This window comes from Lissotriton helveticus, chromosome 5_1 (genome assembly GCF_964261635.1).
Source record: "Lissotriton helveticus chromosome 5_1, aLisHel1.1, whole genome shotgun sequence".
Classification (NCBI taxonomy): domain Eukaryota; kingdom Metazoa; phylum Chordata; class Amphibia; order Caudata; family Salamandridae; genus Lissotriton; species Lissotriton helveticus.
The window spans coordinates 935,243,906-935,266,585 of NC_136065.1; the positions used below are offsets into that span (position 1 = coordinate 935,243,906).

Genomic DNA, 22,680 nt, shown 5'->3' on the forward strand with positions numbered 1-22,680 from the left:
TAGCACACGTGGCACAAGAGGTTAAAAGAATGTAAGTATCCGCAGAGCGATCATGTGATCAAGACCGTTAGAGTGTGGTCGAAACGCATCACGCACAAAGATTTTAGCTTGTCAATTTGGATTAACTAAATAAAAGCACTTTCGCACTTGGAAGGAGTCCGTGCCTACTTCTTTGTTGAAGTATTTGGGATTGAGGATTGAGTCCAAGATATATATATATATGTTTATATAAATATATGGAGTAACTTATCTTTTATGGTGAAGTCATATACTGGTGCCATCAGAGGGAACCAATGTGGATCTCATGGCTGGCGTTGAAGTCTACACCAGAGTCAGTATGGACCCAGTACTCGGTCATGAGAACACTGATGGCACAATGGAGGGTCGCACCAGCGGTAAGCTGACTGGGACTGGAGACCCCTGCAGTTCCATTGGGCTCGTAGGAGTGTATAAGGAAATGAGAAGGGCACTAACAGTTTGCAGCATGGTCTCTTTGAAGGCATCGATCTGCTGCTGGGTCGACAGTTCGGTAAACTCAGGGTGTGTTAGAGCAAAACTCAGGTATCTGCTTTGAGGCCAGTAACTTTGATGGAGTGAGAAGATGATCATAACACCTTTGCGACTTCTCTCTGGAGTCACAGTGGAGGGATCGAGTGGAGTCCTGCTTCATTTTTTATGTTTGTGTTTGGACTTGGATTTTCCTGAGGATTTCGAGGTGGGAAGTGGAGAAATTACAAGAATGGCTAAATGACCTGAACTGATCCCATGACCTGGAGCTTAAGTGTGCCCAGGCTACCCAACTAATCCAGACCTTGGCTGGTTTGAACCATGTACAATTCATCCTGCCTCCCACTCAAAAGGCAGGAAATATGGTGGATTTCATGGTCTTATTTCTTTTGCGTTTTTTTATGGGCATATCACCAGAAAAAGTTGACCCCCCCCCCCTTTAGTTGACTTAGCCTATTCAATAATACTTTCGCAAGGATCTTCCCATCTAAATTGAGTAACAAGATTTGCCTGTATTAGGCGCAATCATCAGGTGCTTTGAATTCCTTAAGTATTGTCACTATGGGGAACAGTCTCTGATCGTACGGCAGCTGGGCTATCTTTTTAGCTTACTTAAACATTGCTAGAATGTGGGTAGTTAACTTGCTGGTCATACATGTGTACAGCTCGATCTGCATGCCATTCGGGCCCACTGTTTTGCCAGATTCCGGGTCTCTAATTGTGGTTTCAGTTTCATTTTAAAGTTCAGCGAATAGTGCCGGTCTATAGTCATGTGAAAGTTCAGTGAGTTTGCGGTCTTTGAAGAATTATCTCATCTTCCTGTGATGAAGTGTTAGTTGACCAGAGTAATTGCTGGTAATAGTTTGCCATTCTGTCTGTAGCCTCCTTTACCCCTGATCCTTTCCCACCTATCCATTTTCAGCTCCGGAACCCAGTGTCTGCAAAGTTCCCTATGTCCCAGCGACACCAATAATTTGCCCGATTTATTTTCCACCTCATATAGTCTATGTTGTGAGGCGTGTAAAGTGGATCATGCATTATTTTTGATCAGGTCTCGATGATCCTGCTTTTAATTAGCAATAGGGAGTCTGATTTTCACCCCCTGAGCAAACAAAGGCAGGCTCTAGTCCTATGATTTCATACTCAATCACTTGCATCGGTGATCTTTTCTTTTTCTTAACCCCGGTTATCAAAGGAAATTGCTTGACCTCGCACTACGGTTTTATAGGCCTCACAGAGGGTGATACTGAAGTCAAACGTTCCTTTATTTCCCGTGAAGTACTGACATGTACTCATATTGAGTTAGGCAACAAATGTCTTGTTTGTTATATACCACAGGTCTTGTTTGTTATATACCACAGGTCTAAAAACTAACCATATCTTTTTGTCTCACTGTTCCCCGTAAATTTCAGGCATATGGGGGACTGGTCGGAGATTCCACATGTCAATAGTCTTGCTCCCCCAAGGAGTCCCTCAAATAGTCGTTAAGTAAGGATATAATCTATTCAAGAGAAACTGCGGTGCACATCAAAGTAAAATGTAAGTCTGTCCTCTGGGTTAAATGCCCTCCAAATGTCAACTAAGCCCATTGCATCCGTTCCTGCCTTTTTCCCTGCAAGGCCATCTTCTATGCATTTCCTTGTCCACCACCAAGTTAAGGCCTGCTCCTAGTATCAACACTGCTATGGGTAGCTCCAGAAGGAGAGGCCCCAGGGTTTGTAGCGCTGTAGAGTATAGCATGGCTGGAATGTATGCTGAGCATAGGTGGATTGTTAATACTGTCCCAGCTTCTTGTGAGTACCACGTAGCAGTCTTTTGTATCCATCCACATTTGTGGGAATGATTTCATACCCAATTACCGGGGATTGCCATGTTACTGCAGGAGCCGCTCTACCCTGCGGCCATCTTCTTCAATGGTCCACAAAAATATTAGATTTAAGTAAATATAAGCTTGAGTAAGTCAAATATTTAAGCTGTGGCATGTATGATATTACAGTTATAAGGAAAGCTCCACCACAGGTTTAACTTTCTTCGCAAATGAGGGAGATCTGAAATGCATCAAACCAAAGTTTCAATGCAGAATCCGGTTTCCATGCAGACACACAGCTACAATGTCTATAAACTTTTTTATGTTGTCAATCAAACAAATTGTGAGCCCTTAATGAAAAATGAAATAAATAAATATCCATACAACACCATATACTTCAATTGATGCATTACAAGTGTGCCACGTAAAAAACATGTTGTAGTACCTGAAATCTTAATAAATAACATTTAAAAAAAGGTTAAATCATCTTACCAAGATTGTCCTTTGTAGGTTTGAATTAACACTGCTGAACATCAATTTACCAACTATAGTGGCAATTGTGGGAAAGACGAGAGCACCACACAAAATCCGAGTTGCAGAGACATGATCAGCAAGAGGGTTGGCTTCAGCGGGTATGCGAGGAACAGGACATCCAATGCCTACATAAATACACCAAAGAAAAATCTATATTCATTTTCAAGACCAACATACAACAGCATAATAACAGTACAGTCATAATATATCATTTATAAAGCATTGTTATGTTTTGGGATTCTAATTATCTTTCTTTTACTCATATCTAACTATAGAACTTCACTTCTACAAGTACCATAATTAATCAGTGTAATGGGAATTTGACCCCATCCCACTCCTCAAGATGCTCTATTAATGGGCCGTGGGGGAATCTAAACCCAGTCACCTAAGCCCAGTCAGCAAGGACTGGGGCTCACACAATGAACTACTATTTATCTTTTTATTAGGACTGTGCGCTTGTATTTTTTTCATTTTGCAGTTCATCTTGGAGAAGTATTCCTAATAAGCCCTGCTTTACACACTGCACTGAAGTTCTTCACCACTTTAACCCTGGACGGAGTGACCTGTGGGCTGTTCAAGACCATATGAAGGAAGTCAGCTCCCATTGATTCACACCTAACACATGCAGACTTTCTACCTAGGTAGATCCTGTAAGAAATTGGCTCTGTATATACTGTTCCCAAAACTGGTATTATATTTTTACATGTTTGCTATCCTATTTTGCTACTCACTCACTATCGACTACTATATTGTACCCAATAGTTGGTTTAATCACCCTCTTGTTGACCCTACCCCTCGTTTCTGTAAAGCGCTCTGATATCTGCAAAGATCTTGTTCGCGCTATATAAAACTTTGAATAAAATAATATAAATAAATAGGTTCAGTGTGCACAGAGTCCACAGACCCTAGAGCTTTGGCAAAGGCTAAAGTTAGATATAACCTTACTCTCTCAAGTGGTAGCTTGGTAGAGCAGTACGGCAGTATCAGAGGACCATGTAAAGCATTTGTTGTACACACTCATTCAGCAAATGGTCTCACACACTAAAGAACTGAACTCTAGGCCAATGTTTTTATATCAAAAGATATAGTTGTTGTATTTTAGAACCAACAGGTATCAAAATATACTTTTCTCAATATGAGTGACTTTAGGTAATTACTTTGCAAAAAGGCAATAGGCTTTGTAAACACAATAGCTACAGTGGTTGCAATAGGCAACACAATTTCAAACACAATTTAACACTGAGCTCAATGAGTTTTGCTAGATAAATGCAGTTGATTACTTTATGGATTACTTTTCTAACCCCAGGACTGGATCCAAGATTCAGTCTCGGGACATGTACTGTAAACAGTCAAGTAAAAGCGTTTTGGTTACAGTATTGATTTTTCAAGAATATAAATGTATTTTCAAAGTTGACACTTTGAAACATTTCAGTGAAAACCAAGCAATGTTATCCTATGGGAGGAAATTCAAGTCACAGGTAAAGTAGGTTCTCGTTACTTTTGTATTCCAGTACTGGACTCCTAAGTTAAGCACTGAGACCTCTACCTAAGACCGGTAAGTAATTATGTTTTGGTAGTTGGTACAATTTTTAAAGAATATTTGTAGTTTGCAAAAATCGACAGAAGAAATTTCACAGAAAAACAGTCAATGGTTTCCTATGGAAGAAAATGCAGGTTACTGGTAAGTTCAGTTACAATTACTTTTGCGGTTCAGTACTGGGCTAAAAGGTACAGTACTGGCTTCTCTCCTGATCACAGGTGAGTACTTCGGAATTCGTTATTCAGCTGATTTTAGATGAATTTTTTAAAGTTTCAAAACTCCACACTTTGAAGAAAGTTCAAGTGAAACCAGTCAATGTTAACCTATGGAAGGAAAATGAGATATCGGCTTTTAGGTAAGTACTCAACTGGCGGAGTTAATGTTCTGGGCATAGACTCAGGGGTCTCCCAGGGTCAGAAAGGTACAGTTGTTGCACCCTCAGCGGCACGGGGGCAGCCGGGTGCAGAGAGAGTAGGCCCAATGCAATCCAATGGAGGGTATGGGGCCTTTGGTTGGAGGCTGCAAGCAAGCAGGCCACGCGTCTATGGGAGCTGAGCTCCTGGTCACTTACTCAGGGCAAGTGGGGAAGTAAAGTAGAGTAGTAGCTGCACTTCCAGCGGCACTCGGGCGGCTAAGTGCAGGGTGCTTTTGAGCCGTCGGGCGCTCAATGTTATCCATTGGGAAAGTTAAAAAGTGAACAAAGGCTGCAAACTCGGGTACAGAGATTCTTCAGGTGCGACCACCACTTTGAGAGGTAAGTTGGGATCTTGGAGAAGAGGTAGGTACCCCAAAGGAAGGAACAGGGAGCCGCAGGGCGCCGGGTGCAGGGGTGTCTTTTGGTGTCGGGGAAATCTTACCCTCAGCTGGTCGCGGTTGGAGGGGTCCCTGGTTCTGAGGCTGCAGGCACCGTCTGGTTCGTTGAGGAGGGTCATTGGACACTGCACTTAGGGTCACAGTCGCCGGGCGGGGGGCTGGCGGGGGGGGGGGAACACGTCCTTGTGGTCTTGCGTCACTAAGGCACAGGCCGGGCGAGGAGGTTTCAAAGTGTGCTTGATTCGCGGTTCCTGTCTGGCACCAGGAGCATTGCTGTTTAAGCAGAACCACTGCTCGTGGGAGTCCCAGTCTTTTGAAAGGTTCAAGGCAGGCAGGTCCTCCGTCGTCCTTTTGTTAGCAGCTGCACTGCAGGTCTTGTTTCTTGTTCTTCTTGTTGTTGTTGCAATCGGGATCTGAGGAAGGAAGGTTCAGGGTGCCCCTAAATACTACATGTAGGGGTGTGACAGGTAGGGCAACACCTAGCCTAGCCTGCTCCTCTCCCGGGGGAGGGGGCAGGAGCCTAGCTGTGATTGGGCAGGGCTCCCATCTTCAAGATGGCCGGAGCCCAGAGTCGTGCTTCACCTCGCCTCTCCCACCTGAGGGGTGGAGTTGGCACAGGCTGGCACACCCCCTTCCTGACGTAGGGTTTCCCGCCAGTCTTCCCGCCAAAGGGGAGAGGGGGGGTCAGAACTGGTGGTGGCCAGTTGCTGAGTACAGCAAGTGGTCTGGAGAGGCTCTCAAAAGCGGAATGCCTTTGAAGCTTCCCCTAGCCAATCCTGGGAGAGGAGGCTTGGCACCTCGTCCCAGGATGTGCATTGTTGCAGGCCCAGGAGAGGGGGGCTCTCCACCCAGGGGTTCAGCAACATGTCTGCTGTGTGGCAGCCTAGGCAGCCTCTCAGACAAGACGTGGATTGTAGGTTAGGTTTCAGGGAGCATCTCTAAGATGCCCTCTGTAGTGCATTTTACATTAAATCCCACACTTGGATCAGTGTGAGTTTAATGTGCTGAGAAGTTTGATATCAAATTTATCAGTCTTCAGTGTAGCCATTATGGTGCTGTGGAGTTCGTAATGACAACCTCCCAGCACCATATACTCTTAATGGCATCACTGCACTTACAGTGCCCAGGAATGGCCCTGGGTACTGTAGGGGCACAGGGCTCATGCACCTGTGCCCACACCACTGCCATAGGGGAACCCAGCTAGAGGGGTGGCTGATGTATCCCAGGGCAGTGGGTTTGTGGGCATGGCACACAGGGGTTTGTGCCATGTCGACTCTTTGTTTAGTTCTGCACCAGGACACTCAGCCTGCAAAGACAGTGTGTGTGTCAGGGTACAGGGCCCCTAAGGGTGGCACAATAAGTGCTGCAGCCCTAATGGGTCTTCTCTTGTCACAATGCCCTGGGTACCTAGGGTACCATTTACTAGGAGCTGACATGTGGCCAGAGATGCCAATTGGGTATAGGCTTTAGTACAGTTCTTAGGGAAGGAACACAGGCCCTGGGTACCTGATTGGCAGGGACCCAGGGCACACCAAGGAAAAGTGCATCAGGTATCAGGCAAAAAATGTGTGTGGGGGGGAGGTGTTACTGCAACAGAAACCCACTTCCTTACAGATCCACACAAATATTTTTGTGGTGATGTAAGTTTTGAATATATAATGAACCTGGATTCATTTGAAACGTGCATTAGGGGAATTGTGTGTACCCTGTTCACAGTCTCTCTCCCCATCAGTGGTTATGGACATTTTTCTTTCGTCTGTTCTGTGTCACCTTTCCTATCCTGTATCAGCACAGCTTATATGTCTGTAGTTAATTCCCCCCGCCTTATTTAGTATTGTCAATTTATGTTAGTTTCAGGAGGTGCCTATGGGAATGTAGTCCAAATCTTGCTGGTGGTAAGCACTAGCCTAGCGTACTGGAGGATGTGACCAACTCCCAACAGCAAAATTTCATGTGCTCGATCAAATGTTGAAATTCTACTTTTCATGAATAAGTCAACTTCCATTTGAGATGCACAACACTGAGGGAGGGGGGCATGGGTGTTGGGGGGCTGAGGGAGGGCAGGGTTGGAAAGATCCACACGAGGAAAGGCAGGGCATTAGTTAGAGGAGTCCCAGCAAGGAGATTTGTCGCTGAGTTATTAATGTCATGGAACCAGTGCACTGTGCGATGAAGTGCGTGGACACACAATACAGAAAGAAAGCAGGGAGGCCCACACTCCTCTTAACCAAGGTAGCTTCAGTACTTTTCATTGTAACAGTTGCGTTTTCCCACCGAGACCAAGGAACCATTCAGGCTATCAAATCTGGGAACAGGCCAAATGGCTTCCAGCACACGGAGTTCTGCAGCGCAGTGACATTCTTCACATGAACAACATAGGAAGTGTCCTCCAAAATGTGTGAGCCCAGTCAGTAAGACCCCCAATACTAAGCACGTATTAGGCTTTTGAGTAATTTGTATTGGCAGGTACCAAAAGGGTGTCATTTCCTAATCTAATCCCAGATCTGCGAGTGTGTGGTCCTCGGGTATTTGAATCTATCAAAGGAAACAGCTTAGACCTGCCACAGGTTAATTTTAACTCCGTGAATTTCCCTAATTTGCCCATGACAGTAAGAAGTTTAAAATAACACACTGAATCTTTTCAATAAACCAATGTGTTGTCTACATAGAGTGACACAATGCGTTTGGTTAGTCCAATTTGTATAACCCAGTGCGCCATAACTATTCCTAGTTCACACACCAGAGCTCCATAGATGGCCCAAACAACATGGGGGATTATGTACAACCTTGCTGTGTCCACCTCGATCAAGTATCCAGCTATCCGATATTCAACTATTGGGTCGCAAATACGCCATGTGCTCTGCGTACAACAATTTAACCTAGTTAAAGAAGGTAAGCCTGCATCTTGGTAAAGAGGCAGATATGCAAATCCAGCACTAATCCACCTTGGGTTCCGGAGTAGCGTACTACTCGCTAAAACGTGCTTCAACACCTTGTCAGGGGTAGTACGCGCTATATAAATACAATTACTGGATCAATGCACAAGTTACTACTTGTGTAACGATATATCTGTAAGAGACATTAGTTAGTGATAGATTCCTTACCTTAGAATATCCCCAGGCGTCAGACTGGATCCGGAAAATTTTGCGTAGCAATACCCCTGCGCGCCGGCAGGCGTCGTCCGCGGCTCCGTGTCCGTCGTCATTAGCGCCGGAATGACATCGTCGGAGTACTTAGACGCCGCCCATGCGCGCTGACGTCAGTTCTGATACACAGCTTTTCCGCGCCAGATACGCAGAGCCATGATAGAACCAACACTGGTGCCATGAAACTAGGGCCCTGAAAGGGGATGACCTTAACCCTAGATATCGGTTCGCAGAACGGGGAGGATGGGTGGGTCGGTAAGGAATCTATCACTAACTAATGTCTCTTACAGATATATCGTTACACAAGTAGTAACTTGTGCATCTGAAAGAGACACGTTAGTGATAGATTCCTTACCTTAGAATAGATACCCCAGCAATACCAACCCCGGTGGTGGGTCTGCGAACCAATAATCACACCAGAAAGTCCTGGAGGACGGAACGGCCAAAGAAGCCATCCCTCCGGACTTGGCTGTCCAGGCAGTAGTGTCTTGCAAACGTGTGCAGCGAGGCCCACGTAGCTGCCTGGCAAATGTCCTGCAAGGGCACTCCCCGGCCCAGGGCAGTGGTAGTCACCCTGGCCCGAGTGGAATGAGCCCTCAATCCAACAGGGGGCTCCTTCTTAGCCAAGGAGTAACATGCCCGGATGCACAAGATGATCCACCGGGAGATGGTCCGCTTGTGCACCGCCTTTCCCTTCTTAGCGCCCATGTAACCAACAAAGAGTTGGTCATCCACCCGGAACTGGCGTGTGCGATCAAGGTAGAAGGAGAGCGCACGTTTTGGGTCCAGACGGTGGAGCCTCTCTTCCTCTTTCGAGGGATGCGGAGGCGGAAAGAAGGTGGGCAAAGTAATGGACTGCCCGATGTGGAAAGCCGTGACCACCTTGGGCAGGAAAGAAGGTCTTGTCCGCAACACAACCTTGTCTGGATGAACAGAGAGGAAAGGAGGTGTGGAAGAAAGAGCCTGGAGCTCACTCACTCTCCTGGCAGAGGTGATGGCAACCAGGAAAGCAGTCTTCAAAGTAAGAAGATGGAGAGGACAGTTATGGAGCGGCTCAAAGGGAGCACACATTATGTAAGTAAGAACAAGGTTCAAGTCCCACTGGGGCATCACGAAAGGAACAGGAGGGAACATGTGTGTGATGCCCTTCAAAAACCTATTTACAATTGGGACTTGAACAAGGAAGGCTGATCAGGTAGCCTTAAGAAGGCGGAAAGGGCAGAAAGGTACCCCTTGATAGTGCCCAGAGCAGTGCCCTGCTGGGCAAGAGAAACAAGAAAGAGGAGAACCTCAGAAAGGGGTGCAGAGAGTGGATCCACAGCCTTATCTGTGCACCATGCCACAAATCTCTTCCAACTGCAGGCGTATACCGACTTTGTGGAGGGACGCCTGGCTGCCAGAATGAAATTACAGTCTTCGGGAGGCAAGTCAAATGGCCTCAACTGTCGCCGCTCAATCTCCAAGCTTGTAGGTGGAGACTGGACAGGTTCGGGTGGAGGACCGTCCCCTGCTGCTGCGACAGAAGGTCCTCCCGAAGAGGCAGACGAATCGGGGGATCGACTGACATGCTGAGTAGCTCGGGATACCAGTATCTTCGTGCCCAGTCCGGAGCCACAAGGATAACCTGGGCCCGGTCGTGCCTGATCTTCTTCAGCACTCTGGGCAGAAGTGGTATAGGCGGAAAGGCGTACAATAGACCGCAACTCCACTCGCGACGAAAAGCGCCTCCGAGCGAGTGCCGTCTTGGAAATTCCAACGCGCAGAACTGATGACATTGCGCGTTCTCTTCTGTGGCGAATAGATCTAACCAAGGCTCTCCCCATTGCTGAAAGAGGCCTTGCGCCACGTCCGAGTTCAGACGCCATTCGTGATCCATCCTGCACCGACGGCAGAGTTCGTCCGCCCTGGCGTTCAGAGAACCTGCCAGGTGTTGAACCACCAGGGTCACGCCCTGATGTTCCAGCCACTGCCAGAGGCGCAGAGCCTCCTGGCATAGGTTCCACGACCCCACCCCGCCCTGTTTGTTGCAGTACCACATGGCGGTTGTGTTGTCCGTGAACACCTGCACCACACTCCCCCGGACAGAGGGGAGGAATGCTTTCAGTGCTAGACGGATCGCCCGCAGCTCCAAAAAGTTTATATGGAGCTGGGACTCCGCCGGAGACCAGAGGCCTCTGATCTCCACCTCTCCCATGTGGCCTGTCCAGCCCTGGAGGGACGCGTCCGTCACAACCACGTGCTCCGGCTGGGGTAGGGAGAGGGATCTGCCACTGACCCAATCGTGGTCTGTGAGCCACCACTGAAACTGTCTCGCAGTGCCCTCCGAGATCAAGACATGATCGGACAGGTTGCCCTGATGCTGGGCCCACTGAAACTTTAGGTCCCACTGCAGAGCCCGCATCCGCCACCGGGCGTGATGCACCAGAAGGATGCAGGAGGCCACCAGCCCCAGAAGCCGCAGCGTCAACCTGACCGAGACTCGGGATAAAGACTGAAAGATTGGAATCAGAGCCTGAATATCCCGAACCCACTGTTCGGGAGGATAAACCCGAAACTGCGCCGAGTCTAGAACCGCTCCGATGAAGAGGAGCTTCTGAGAGGGACACAGGTGCGACTTCGGCACATTGATGGAGAACCCCAGCAAATGCAGGAGGTCGGCCGTAGTCTGGAGGTGGCTGACGACTGTCTGGGGCGAGCCCGCCTTCAACAACCAGTCGTCGAGGTAGGGGAAGACTGGCACCCCTAACCTGCGCAGATGAGCTGCGACCACCGCCATCACCTTCGTGAACACCCGTGGGGCGCTGGTAAGGCCAAAGGGGAGCACGGTAAACTGAAAGTGCTCGTGGCCTACCGTGAACCGCAGGTAACGCCGGTGGGCCGGCAGGACGGGGATGTGAAAGTAAGCGTCCTGCAAGTCCAACGCTACCATCCAGTCTCCGGGGTCCAGGACAGCTAAGACCTGAGCCAAAGTCAGCATCTTGAACTTCTCCTTCCGGAGGAAGCCGTTGATGTTCTGTAGGTTCAAGATAGGGCGTAGGCCCCCTTTTCCCTTCTTGGGTACCAGAAAGTAGTGGGAGTAATAACCACACCCTACTTCTGGCCCTTGGAACGCGCTCGATGGCCCCCTTGGCCAAGAGGGCCGTGACTTCCTCTTGCAGAAGTTGCAAGTGATCCCCCGACACGCGGTGGAATTGCTGTGGCATGGCTGGAGGGGACGCCTCGAAGGGGAGGGAGTAGCCCCTTCGGAGGATTTGCAGCACCCACCTGTCCGACGTGACACTGCGCCAGTGGAGGAGGTGATGGCGAACCCTGCCACCCACTGGCGTCACATGGGCCTGAAAACACGGACTAGGAAGGTTTTGAGGCAGGTGCTGCGGAGGGAGGTGTGGACTGGCCTCGCCGTTGTCCCCGACCGCCGCTAAGGCGGTTTCCACGGCCGCCACCGCGCTGTTGAACATTCTGCGGTGCGTGGCTGGCAGCTCGTGTGGGGACGCCCCTTCCGTGGCCACGAAAGGAACCCGATTGCTGCCGTGTGGCCGAGAGGCCCAAGGACTTGGCCGTAGCCCTGGAGTCCTTAAAACGCTCAAGCGCATGGTCTGCCTTGTCGCCAAAGAGGCGACGGCCATTGAACGGCATGTCCAGAAGAGTGGACTGGACATCGGCCGAAAAGTTGGCGGTCCTCAACCAGGCTTGGCGTCGAACCGTCACCGTCATTGCCATCGCCCTGCCCAGTGAGTCCGTGGTATCCATCCCAGACCGGATCAAATATCGCGCTGCATCTCGACCCTCCGCAAGGGCTTGGGCGAGTTTAGCCCGGACCTCCTCCGGGCATTGTGGCAGCACGTCCGTGACCGTGTCCCACAGAGTGTGGGTGTAGCGGCCCAAGAGGCATGCGATATTGACAGACCGCAGTCCCAAACTCAGGGACGAGAACACCTTCTTCCTGAACTGTTCGTACCTCTTGGATTCCCGATCGGGCGGGGCCGTCGGGAATGCGGTCTGGGAAGTAGAGGCCAGGATGACCAGGCTCTCGGGGGTGGGATGGGTGGACAAAAAGCAAGGGTCACCTGGAGCCGGGCGGTAGCGTCTGGCCACGTTCCTATCCACAGGCGGACCTGTGGCGGGCTTGGACCAAGTGCCCACCAGAACGTCACACAAGGCCTCATTAAACGGCAGCAGAGGCTCACTGGAGCTTGCCTGCGGTTTAAGGACCTCAGTGAGGAGGTTAGTCCTCACAGCTGCGACGGGGAGCTCAACTTTTAAGGCCTTGACCGCACTCGTCAACACTACGCTGTAAGCAGCCCCCTCCTCCGTAGCCACGGTGGGAGGGGAGAAAAATCCAGTGTCTGGCGAAGTGTCAATACCACTAGCCTCCCCAAGATCATATGCCCAGTCCTCTTGAGACTGGCACTCCTGTGCCAGAGGGTCCTCAGACCCCTCCCAATCACCTTCGTCACCCATATCCTGTAGAACAGGGTCAACAGACGGTGCCTCCTCATGGAAATAAAAATCTCCAAAGGCCGTCGGAAGCGGCGCCGCTCCGGTGCCAGAGTCGGACCGAAAGGAACATTGGGCCGGCGTCCACAGGGGGCGCCAGGGGCACCACCCGCGGGGCCGGCGAGGTCGTGAGGTCGACCGGCGACGACCCGGATCCGGTGAGGTCCTGTGGCGCCGGGACCGAAGCACCCGACCCGCTAGGGCCTCCAGCCGGGGCCGTTGGGCCCGGAGGCGCCACGGGACCCGGCTGAGAAGGGAGGGACCTCATGGCCATGAGGTACCGCTCGACCTCCTCCGGCGTCGCGTCATGCCCAGGGACCCGAAGGTGTGGGTCAGGCGGCGACGCCTGCGACTCAGTCGGAGCCGCGCAGGTGGTATCACCCGAACCCCCGGCTGCATCGTGCGAGCGTCGGGGTGGGTCGGAGGAACGAGGATGCCTCTCCGACCTCTCATGCCTCTTACCTGAGGACTTGGATCCCGACGACCGATGTACACTCCCGGAGCTGCGAGTACTCCGACCCCGCGACCGGTCCCTCGACCTCCCGTGGGACCGGGACCTTGAGCGGTGCGGGGCCGACTGCCGGAGCTCGAGCCGCTTGCGGGACCGCTCCCGCCTAGCCTTCGACGTCAAGGCCCGGCAGTCGGAGCAGGTGCGGTCGTCGTGGTCGAGGCCTAGACACTTCAGGCACCGGCGATGGGGGTCGGTAACCGACATCAGTCGGTCGCACTTGGAACAGGGTTTAAACCCGGGCATCCCTACCGGCACCGTCAGAGTCGAAGACTCGAAAAGAGCAATGATCAAAAGATCAAAAAAGTTTAGTCAATGAATGAATAAGGGGTAGAGCTTCTCCGGATCTGCGCTAGCTGGCGCGGAAAAAAAGAACTGACGTCAGCGCACATGGGCGGCGTCTAAGTACTCCGACGACATCATCCCAGCGCTAACGACGCCGACGACGGACGCGGAGCTGCGGACGACATCTGCCGGCGCGCAGGGGTATTGCTACGCAAAATTTTCCGGATCCAGTCTGACGCCTGGGGATATTCTAAGGTAAGGAATCTATCACTAACATGTCTCTTTCAGATATCTAATGCCAATACAGTGGACTCTTCTTCTACGGTTATAGAGTGTGCAAAATGTGTGTTAGCTTTCTGATATTGTGCACTGCCCTCCTGACCGTAATAAAGCCAAACTGGTCCTCATGGGGAAGACAGACAATACCTGTCATTCTGGTAAATAAAGCCCAAATAACAGTAGGAGATACAGTGATAGCTATATTAGCTCTTTATCTCCGTCAGGGATTAGTCTGATCAGCACGGCTCTCAAGGAGAGAGGCAGCATTCCCACCAGATGTGCTTTCTCAAGGATCATTAATGATTTGTCTAGGTTCAAATCAGGTAATAACTAGAACAGGTTGGTGGGTATACCATTTGGTCATGAAGTTTACTCTGTTGTATCCCAAAGAGCTTTCTCAATTTCATCTGCAGTTAGGAGGACTTCTAGACTTTCATTGTTCTTCCGCGGGCTTCGGTAATCTAAAGTATTCCAAAATTTCATCCCTTGGTATTACGTTGGTCTGTGTGCAACTCTTGACCAGGTATTCTTAACATTTCTTGTTTATCCCCTCACTGATGAGAATTTCCCCTACTAGCATAGCCTTTGTTCATGTGTGTGGGTGTGAAGGGGGAGGGAGGGAGTGGGTTCTCTATTTTCAATAGCAGGGCCAACATTCAACTCAACTTGTCTCTCTCCCTATGACATCTCTGTCCTTATTGGGTAAGAGTATGTTTGTCTGGTTTGGTCTGTGCGTCTTCAAGTTTTCTTATGTGTCCATCAATTTCCTTTTATCTAGGTTAACCACCACCCCCTTTTAAAGCACGATAGTGTTGTTTCTGTGTCTTCAGGGTGTGTTCTAATTTCATCCTCATCCCAGTGATTTGTGATATGCACTTCCCTCTAAGTGCTACTTTATAAGCTTCCATTTCCAGTGCCTTGCTGTTTCTTGGAAACTGTTTAGTGTATTCTTTTATGTGCAAGATAAAAGGTTTATCACATAAAGTATTCGTTCTATGTCTCCACAGTGGTATTTTCAGGCTAGTCTGTCTGAATTAATGGGATGGCTAACAGCGAGTTGTCAAAAAGGAACCTATTTATGTATGCTACTTCACAAAATCCTGCTAGGTCTCCTACCTTTGTCAAAATATAATCAACTCTGCTGTGAGAATAATGAAGTTACTTACCTTCTAATCTCAGTTTCCTCACCTTTTCAATATTCCTCAGGCGTCACGCTGGATCTGGAAACCTTTCAGCTGTGCCTCTGCGCCAATGGGTGGTGTTGTGCGACTCTGCACGGACGCTGTTTTGTTCCAGAAATTACATGTGGACCCATATCAGTGCCACTGCCGCATGTTGATGTCCGTTGATTTCAAGGTTGTCTGCACCACCAGACGCAGACATCCCAACAGCAAACTGGCTTTGGTTAGTGTGTAGGTTCCTGGGTTTGGTAGCTTATTAACGGATGGAGCTCAATTCACAGAACAGGAAGGATGGGAGTGTCTGTGTTGTGTCTGCAGCTAGAGTCTCTACCAGAAAGAGCATTACCAAAGGTAAGTAAATTGTTCTTCTGATAGGGACCTCTAGCTGCAGAATCCTCACCTTTTGAAAAGATAATTGAGCAGTACCTCTGATTCGGGAATTGGCTTAAACCAAAAAGTAATTTAAGACAGAGCGGGCAAAAATGCCCCTCTCGGCGAACCTGGCTGTTCAGACCGTAGTGCTTAGAGAAGGAATGGCATGACGCCTATGTAGCTGCCTGACAGATGTCCAGAAAAGAACTCCACGTGCCAATGCAGTGGAAGCAGCTTTGGCCCTGCTGGAATGAGTTCTCAGTACTTCCAGAGGCTGCTTTTTGGCCAATGCATAGCAAATCTTGATGCAGAGGGAACTGTCCCTTTTCTGTAGGGTCTTGCTTTTTTGTTTTTCACCCCAGCAGTCGTCCACCTGTTTTTTTGGTATGATCGATGAAAAGCTCCGCGCTCTCTTGTGGTTCAAGCGCTGTAGTCTCTCCTCCTCTGAGGGGTGAGGCAGAGCATAGAACTCTGTCAGGGTGATGGCTTGACCAATGTGGAAAGGCGTCACAACTTTCGGCAATAAGGATGCTTGTGTCTGCTGTAGGAAAGTGGGATATTTCTGGCACAGATACACCCACTTTTTGCCTGGTGTCAGTGTGTTTTGACTGTAACCAGGGCCCCAGTGGCAGTGCTCTCTCCTGTAAATTCTATGCTAAGTACTTTGTACACCCCACAATTGGCATTCTGGGGTACCATTATACGTCCCTAGTATATGGTACTGAGGTACCAAGAGCATTGGTATACCAGGGATCTCCCATGGGCTGCAGCCGGTATTATGCCACCCATGGGAGCCCATGCAAACGGTGTCTGCAGAACTGCCATTGCAGTCTGCGTGAAATGGAGCTTGGACCTTTCACTTCAGATATAAGGTTTACCTTATATCCCGGTTACTGCCCTTTTAACCTATAATTCACCTCTTAGGTAGATCTTTCAGTCCTCTAAGGGCAGGGTGCATGGCTATACGTGTGTGGGTACCCCTGCACGAGCAGATATACCCCTACAAACCCCACCTCCATTCTCTGGGGCTATGCAAGTGTGGGGCAGCCATTATAAGGTATGTAGTGGACATTGGCATGTCAAGATGTTTAACTACATAATGGCTGCTCCGAACCTGTCATACTTGGTATCATAGATGTTTGAATCATGTAACTGCATTGGTTCCAGTGTTAGTTGCACAATACCATGTACACTAGGGGCTCCTTAGAAGACACCGCACACCCTAACTTCCTGTGTAGCCTTACAGGGTCTGCCTAGCAGCCCACGCTGCTGCCGACCCTAGTCCGTGTTCTGCCCCTAGCGGATGAGCTTAACTTGGGCAGGGGAAGCTGAAAGGATTTCCTGTGAAGGAGATGTGTGACCACCTCTCCTCTAGAATTAAGGAGGGTAAGGGCGCGTCCGAGCAGCATCAGACTGCACTATAAGGCACATTTGGTGCCCTCCTTGCATAAATCAGTTTTGCCCAGGTTCAGGAGTCCTTGGCTCCTGCTATGGCGTGAAACTACACAAAGGACAGGGGAGTGTCCACCCCCTGTCCTTCTTCTTCCTAGGGAAGTGAGCAGAGCTCCTCCAGTTGGCAACTTGATACTGCCATGTTGAAGTTTGGCCCCTGGGAGCATCGGACTGGCTAGGACAATTGAGTAGTGTCCCTGACCCCCTCTGACGGGCGAGTCACCAGAGAAGAAGTCCTTCTTTATTAGGGTTACTTAAGGGCTCCCCTGAGGGTGGGACCTTAAATCTGTCCTGACAACAACTTCAAGATACGACTGCCTGTTGTCTGAAGACTGTTCAAAACCTCTCTGCTAGTGGACACTGGAACTCTGCTGGTCTTCAAGCCAGGATCTACGACAAGACTGCTTTCGTGGGAAGATTCCTGCTGCATCTTCCCTGTGACTGCCAGTGCTTGTTGCCTGAGGGTTCTCGAGGGGGCTCCATCGATTCATGCTGGCTTTCCTGCATGCGGATGTCCGGCTCTGACTTTCCCTTGCTGGGTTAGTCCCACAGACCTTGCTGCTCTACAACACAGCATAGTCCTCCACAAAACACTGTTTGCGTTTGCCAAGGCTTCTTGGTGGTCCTGCTGGCCACTGACCTTCCTGCACTCGTCGACCGGCACGGGACAGCTCGTGGACGGCTCCTGTGCTCCTGCATCTTCGCCTCGTCTCCACAGCTGTTGCTTCAACCTCACTGTTCTACAGCAAGAACCTCCAACAAGGGCTGGTATTGTGCTCATGGTCACACCCAGGTGCTTTGGACTCTGTCCTCTTTGCTTTCAGGTACTTCTAGTCTAGATTCCACGTACTAGTTCCACCATCCTGGTCCACGAGACTCTGTAGCTGCTGATCCTCCACGATCCTCCCTTGAAGTCTACGGGCAGTTCCGACACCACTTCACTCCTATGCATCTGGGCTCCTTAGTGTAGGTATCCTGGTTCCCGGGGTAATCACTGGTGGGTAGCTCTCCAACCTTCCTTGATCCAATTGGTTCCTTCGGGGTCCTTGGGGAAAGGTCCTACAACTGCAAAAATCAAGGGTTACCTGGTGTATCCTATTGATCTTCATCCGGGCCCTTTGGGGGTCAATCTTGGGTGGTTCCGTGCTTCCCCTGGGGTTCTCCATTTGGGTATTAGCCCTGGTGTGGTACTTACCTCACATTCCACTATTTTAGTATATGGTTTGGCCTCCAAGATGGGCCCTATGTGTTTTCCTATGCAATTTATCTATTCCTTAAGTATTTATTGTATTCGATATCTCCAGGTAGGAGATATACCAAGTTAGTGTCTAGTGTGTAGTAATAAATACAAATTATTTTTATACCCAACTGATGTGGGTCTTACTTGCGTGAAAAGCTTACAAACTGACTATAGTGGTTCATGCATCTACGTTCCACACTCCAGAATAAGCCTTAGCTGCTCTCCACAACTACCCCTTGAAAGCTCTGATTTTCAGGGACTTAAACACTATCACTAAGAGTTGCCCGGACTCCATGCACAGTGCCTCACCATAGGTGGACACTATATACTGAGCCAGCCTCCTCCTACATCCACAATATCAGTCTGTCTGGAAAGAAGCTGTGTATGACTGATTGATGCAGAGAGACTGCAGCTCACTCACCATGTCGATGTTATGGCGACGAGGAACAATGTTTTAAGCATAAGAAGTCACAGAGGGCAGCTCTGAAGCAGCTCAAAGAGAGTGCACATCAAATATGTACGGACCATGTGAAGGTCTCACGTTAGATGAAAAAAAGGAGAAGGAGCAAACAAGTGTGGTAGGCCTTTCAAAAAACGCATCACAACCAGTTATTTAAACAATGAGGTTGGTCCCAAAAATGTAAAATGGCCCAAAAAGCCTAAAGGTACACTTTAAAAAAAAATGTTTTTAACTTTATTTAAAGCGTTGGCAAGGTTACAAACGTTATGCTGAACGATGTCTTGGGCGACAAAACACATACATCATAGATGCCATTACAGTTTATATCATTGCACTCAAGAGGCACATTAAGAAAAAGGAGAATATTTGCAAGATCCCAGAAGGGGCTTCCCCTCTACCTCCTCCACCACAGACCCTCACAGTGCAATCGCCAGTATTCATATAGGGTACAATACAAGCCATTTCTGAGGGGCTGCCAAAAAGCATAGCGGAGGTCAAAAGAATTTTGCATGGCGAACAAGGTAGGCTGATTGTCTTTTAAGATGGAAACTCCATGGTCTGTTCACCAGGATCCGAAGGGGGTGCTCCCATACCCGGAGATAGGTGGTGAAAGGCTCCCATATATCATAAGGGGGAGACTTCAGTGGCAGCAGTTCCCAGGAGTTAGCCAGTTGTTCATGACAATTTGCAATATCCTTGAGCCAATCTCTGGCCTGTGGTGTCCGGGGGCACCCCCAGTTCATTGCGACTCTGCGTTTTGCTAGAATTAGCATTAGTGCGATAAGTTTCCGTGTGTCGCGGTTCACACCCGCCACATATCCCAACAGTCCCAATAGCGGGGAGGGGTTCAGCGGTGAGTCTATAATTTTCCCAATGGTATTAAATATCTCTCCCCAGAAGGTAGTGATAGCGGGGCATTGCAAGGCTAGGTGAAGTAAATGAGAATGGCAATGTGTACAGTGAGAGTCTGGGAATAGCCCCATTTGATGTGTTTGAACGGGGTACGATATATGCGGTGCAAGAATTTGAAATGGACGAGGTGCAATCTGTAATTGGGGGATAGGAACTCAAGTTGTCCACAACAGAATGTCCACTGCTCGTCTGTAAGAGGCGTGGGGAGATCATTTCCCCATGCTTTCCGGGCAGGTGTGTTTGTTGCAGGCGCTGAGCGTTGCTTATGATTGTACAGAGATGTGATGGGCTTGCGTGCCGAGATGGATGAGTAAGTGTATTCTAGTGCTGCAAGTGTTTTCAGGGGGGGCTGGAAATGTATCAAATACTATCCGGCAAGTTGCGCGTAGTTGATAATACAAAAGGGTGTCCCGGGGGGCGACTGTGGCAGGACCCTGGGCAGGGGGGTCAAGGAGCCGATCATTTGGGTATAAATCTGCAAAGGTGTGAATGCCAAGCTTACTAGCGCAAGCAGCGCTGTCCAGCATCAGTGGCAGAATTGGGTGTTTCGCCATCGGGACCGATTGGGCATAGAGGTGCACGTGTCGCGCGTATCGCTCCAACCCCATCCATGCCTACCTCAAGCACTGTGGAGTGTATTTAGGGGCTAGACGTTTGAATGGAAGAAATAGTGCTGTCAAGAGCAGGCATGGGGAGACTTTGTCTATTTTCACCGCAACATGTGGTTGAAAGGGTGTGGGATGTGTCCAATAGTGTGGAAAGAGTGGTTGGGCGCATAGCGCGTACAGCTGTAAATCTGGGGCACCCATTCCGCATTGTGCTTGTGGCAACCTTAGGAGATCTTATTTTACACGAGGTTGCTTCCCTGCCCAGATTAGTGTTACACGATTGGACCGAAGTCTCTTGAAGAAAGCTTGCATGATTGGTATAGGGATGTTCACAAACAAATAAAGAAACTTGGGTAGAATCACCATTTTTGCGATGGCGATTTGTCCCGCCCGAGACAGCAGGAGTTTTGTCCATATGTGAACTCGGTCCTCAAGCCAGGTCATTGTGTTGCCAAAGTTGGCCCTCCAAACTTCCTCCGTGTCATTACATACATGTATTCACAAGTACTTAACAGGGCTGTTTGCCCATTGGAGTGGGTACTCCATGGGAAATGGAGCTGTAGCCTCCGTTAGGGGAAGTAGCGTGGACTTAGCCCAGTTAATTTGAATTCCAGACATGCCATCAAAGCGTATAATTTCGCGAATGAGTGGCGAGAGATTGTGTTCCGGATGGTTTACGTACAGGGTGATGTCATCTGCATAGAAGGACACGACCAGCCCGCGAGCAGAGAAGCCCAGTCCCCGATTCGCATGGTGTTGCCAGAATTGTGCTGCCAGGAGCTTCATCGCGATGGCAAAAAGTATGGGAGAAAGCGGGCATCCCTGTCTCGTGCCCCTGCCTATCGGGAAGAGACCCGATGTCTGACCATTGAGGAGTATATGAGCAGTGGGCAAGGTATAAAGAAGCCAGGTTCTGTCCGAGAAAATTGTGGCCCAGTCCCATTTTCTCAAGTAACAGGAAAATATATTTCCATTCCCGAATGTCGAACGCTTTCATGGCGTTGAGCAGCGCAGCTACAGTGGGAATTTCGGGATTTAAATAGTGCATCATGGAAAACATCGTTCGGAGATTATGCGTTGTAGATCGGCCCGGTATAAATCCTGAGTGATAAGGCCTAATCATTACTGAAAGCAAGAGTTGCAGCCTATTTGCCAAGACCTTAGCAAATATTTTATTATTAATGGTAGCAGCCGATAGGAATCGCAGTTATGGGCAGGTTTATTTGGCTTAAGGAGTGTAAAATGTACTGACTCGGGCATCGAAGGGGGGGAGCAGGCCCGTCTCCAATGCGTCAAGATAGACGTCTAAGAGTTTAGGAGCTAGGAGATCTGAATACTTTTTATAAAAGGTGGCTGTAAGTCCGTCCATTACCGGAGCTTTATCTGGGGAGAGCCCGGCAATTGCCTACAGGACTTCTTCAACCGTGACAGGGGAATCAAGGAATTCCCGATGAGAGTTTGACAGCCATGCTATCTCGATGTCGTCAAAGTAAGCCTGAAGGTCTGGGGGGGGTTCTCCCCCTGGGCAATGGAATAGAGTTGTGTGAAAAAGTCGACCATGATCTGCATCAGTTCGGATGTGGAGGAATAACTTTGGCCTTCCGGATCAAGCAGATCCGCGATATACGACGTGGCATGTGGTTTTTGGAGCTATCGAGCTAGGGTTTTGCGAGGGCGATCACCTTACCCGTACTTACATGCCTGGGTCTCTTTGCCCAGGAACAGCGTCTCTTGTGCCGCCTCTTCTTGTACTCGATACAAAAGGGGATGATGGACGGAGCGTTTGAGCAAATCAAACACTCACCCCCAGTCAACTGATCTGGGTTTAATCCATCACCATTCTTTAGCCCAATCAGCCACCCCATTTCAGATTTTTTATGTCTTCCATGGACCGGAAACATGGATTAAACCCAGATCAGTTGACTGGGGGTGAGTGTTTGATTTGCTCAAGCGCTACGTCCATCATCCCCTTTTGTATCGCTTTGTTCGCCCTAAGTGTGGCAGGGTATGCTCAGACGTGAGTCCCTTGCTCACTTGGCCACTGGATTCAAGATTGCCTGGCTGATGAGGATTATGAATCCGAAACCGGTCCCAGGATGCTTGTTTCCGGTCCATGGAAGACATGGCTTGGCAGTTCGGGCTGCACTGTTCCCATGAGGCACAGGGTCAGACTGATTTGCATATAGCCATGTCTGAAATGGGGTGGCTGAGTGGGCTAAAGAATGGTGATGGATTAAACCCAGATCAGTTGACTGGGGGTGAGTGTTTGATTTGCTCAAGCGCTCCGTCCATCATCCCCTTTTGTATCGCTTTGTTCGCCCTAAGTGTGGCAGGGTATGCTCAGATGTGAGTCCCTTGCTCACTTGGCCACTGAATTCAAGATAGCCTGGCTGATGAGGATTATGAATCTGAAACCGGTCCCAGGATGCTTGTTTCCGGTTAATGGAAGACATGGCTTGGCAGTTCGGGCTGGCTGAGTGGGCTAAAGAATGGTGATGGATTAAACCCAGATCAGTTGACTGGGGGTGAGTGTTTGATT

General features: G+C 49.4%; 1 protein-coding gene across 1 annotated transcript in view; it reads right to left on the reverse strand.

Annotated features, from left to right (window-relative positions):
• Window positions 1–22,680, reverse strand: part of MARCHF5 (membrane associated ring-CH-type finger 5) — a 350,016-nt gene that overhangs the window by 125,392 nt on the left and 201,944 nt on the right. Inside the window, exon 5 of the mRNA XM_078643427.1 lies at window positions 2,807–2,973. Coding sequence (XP_078499553.1) covers window positions 2,807–2,973 — 167 coding nt within the window. The remainder of the gene's footprint in view (window positions 1–2,806; window positions 2,974–22,680) is intronic.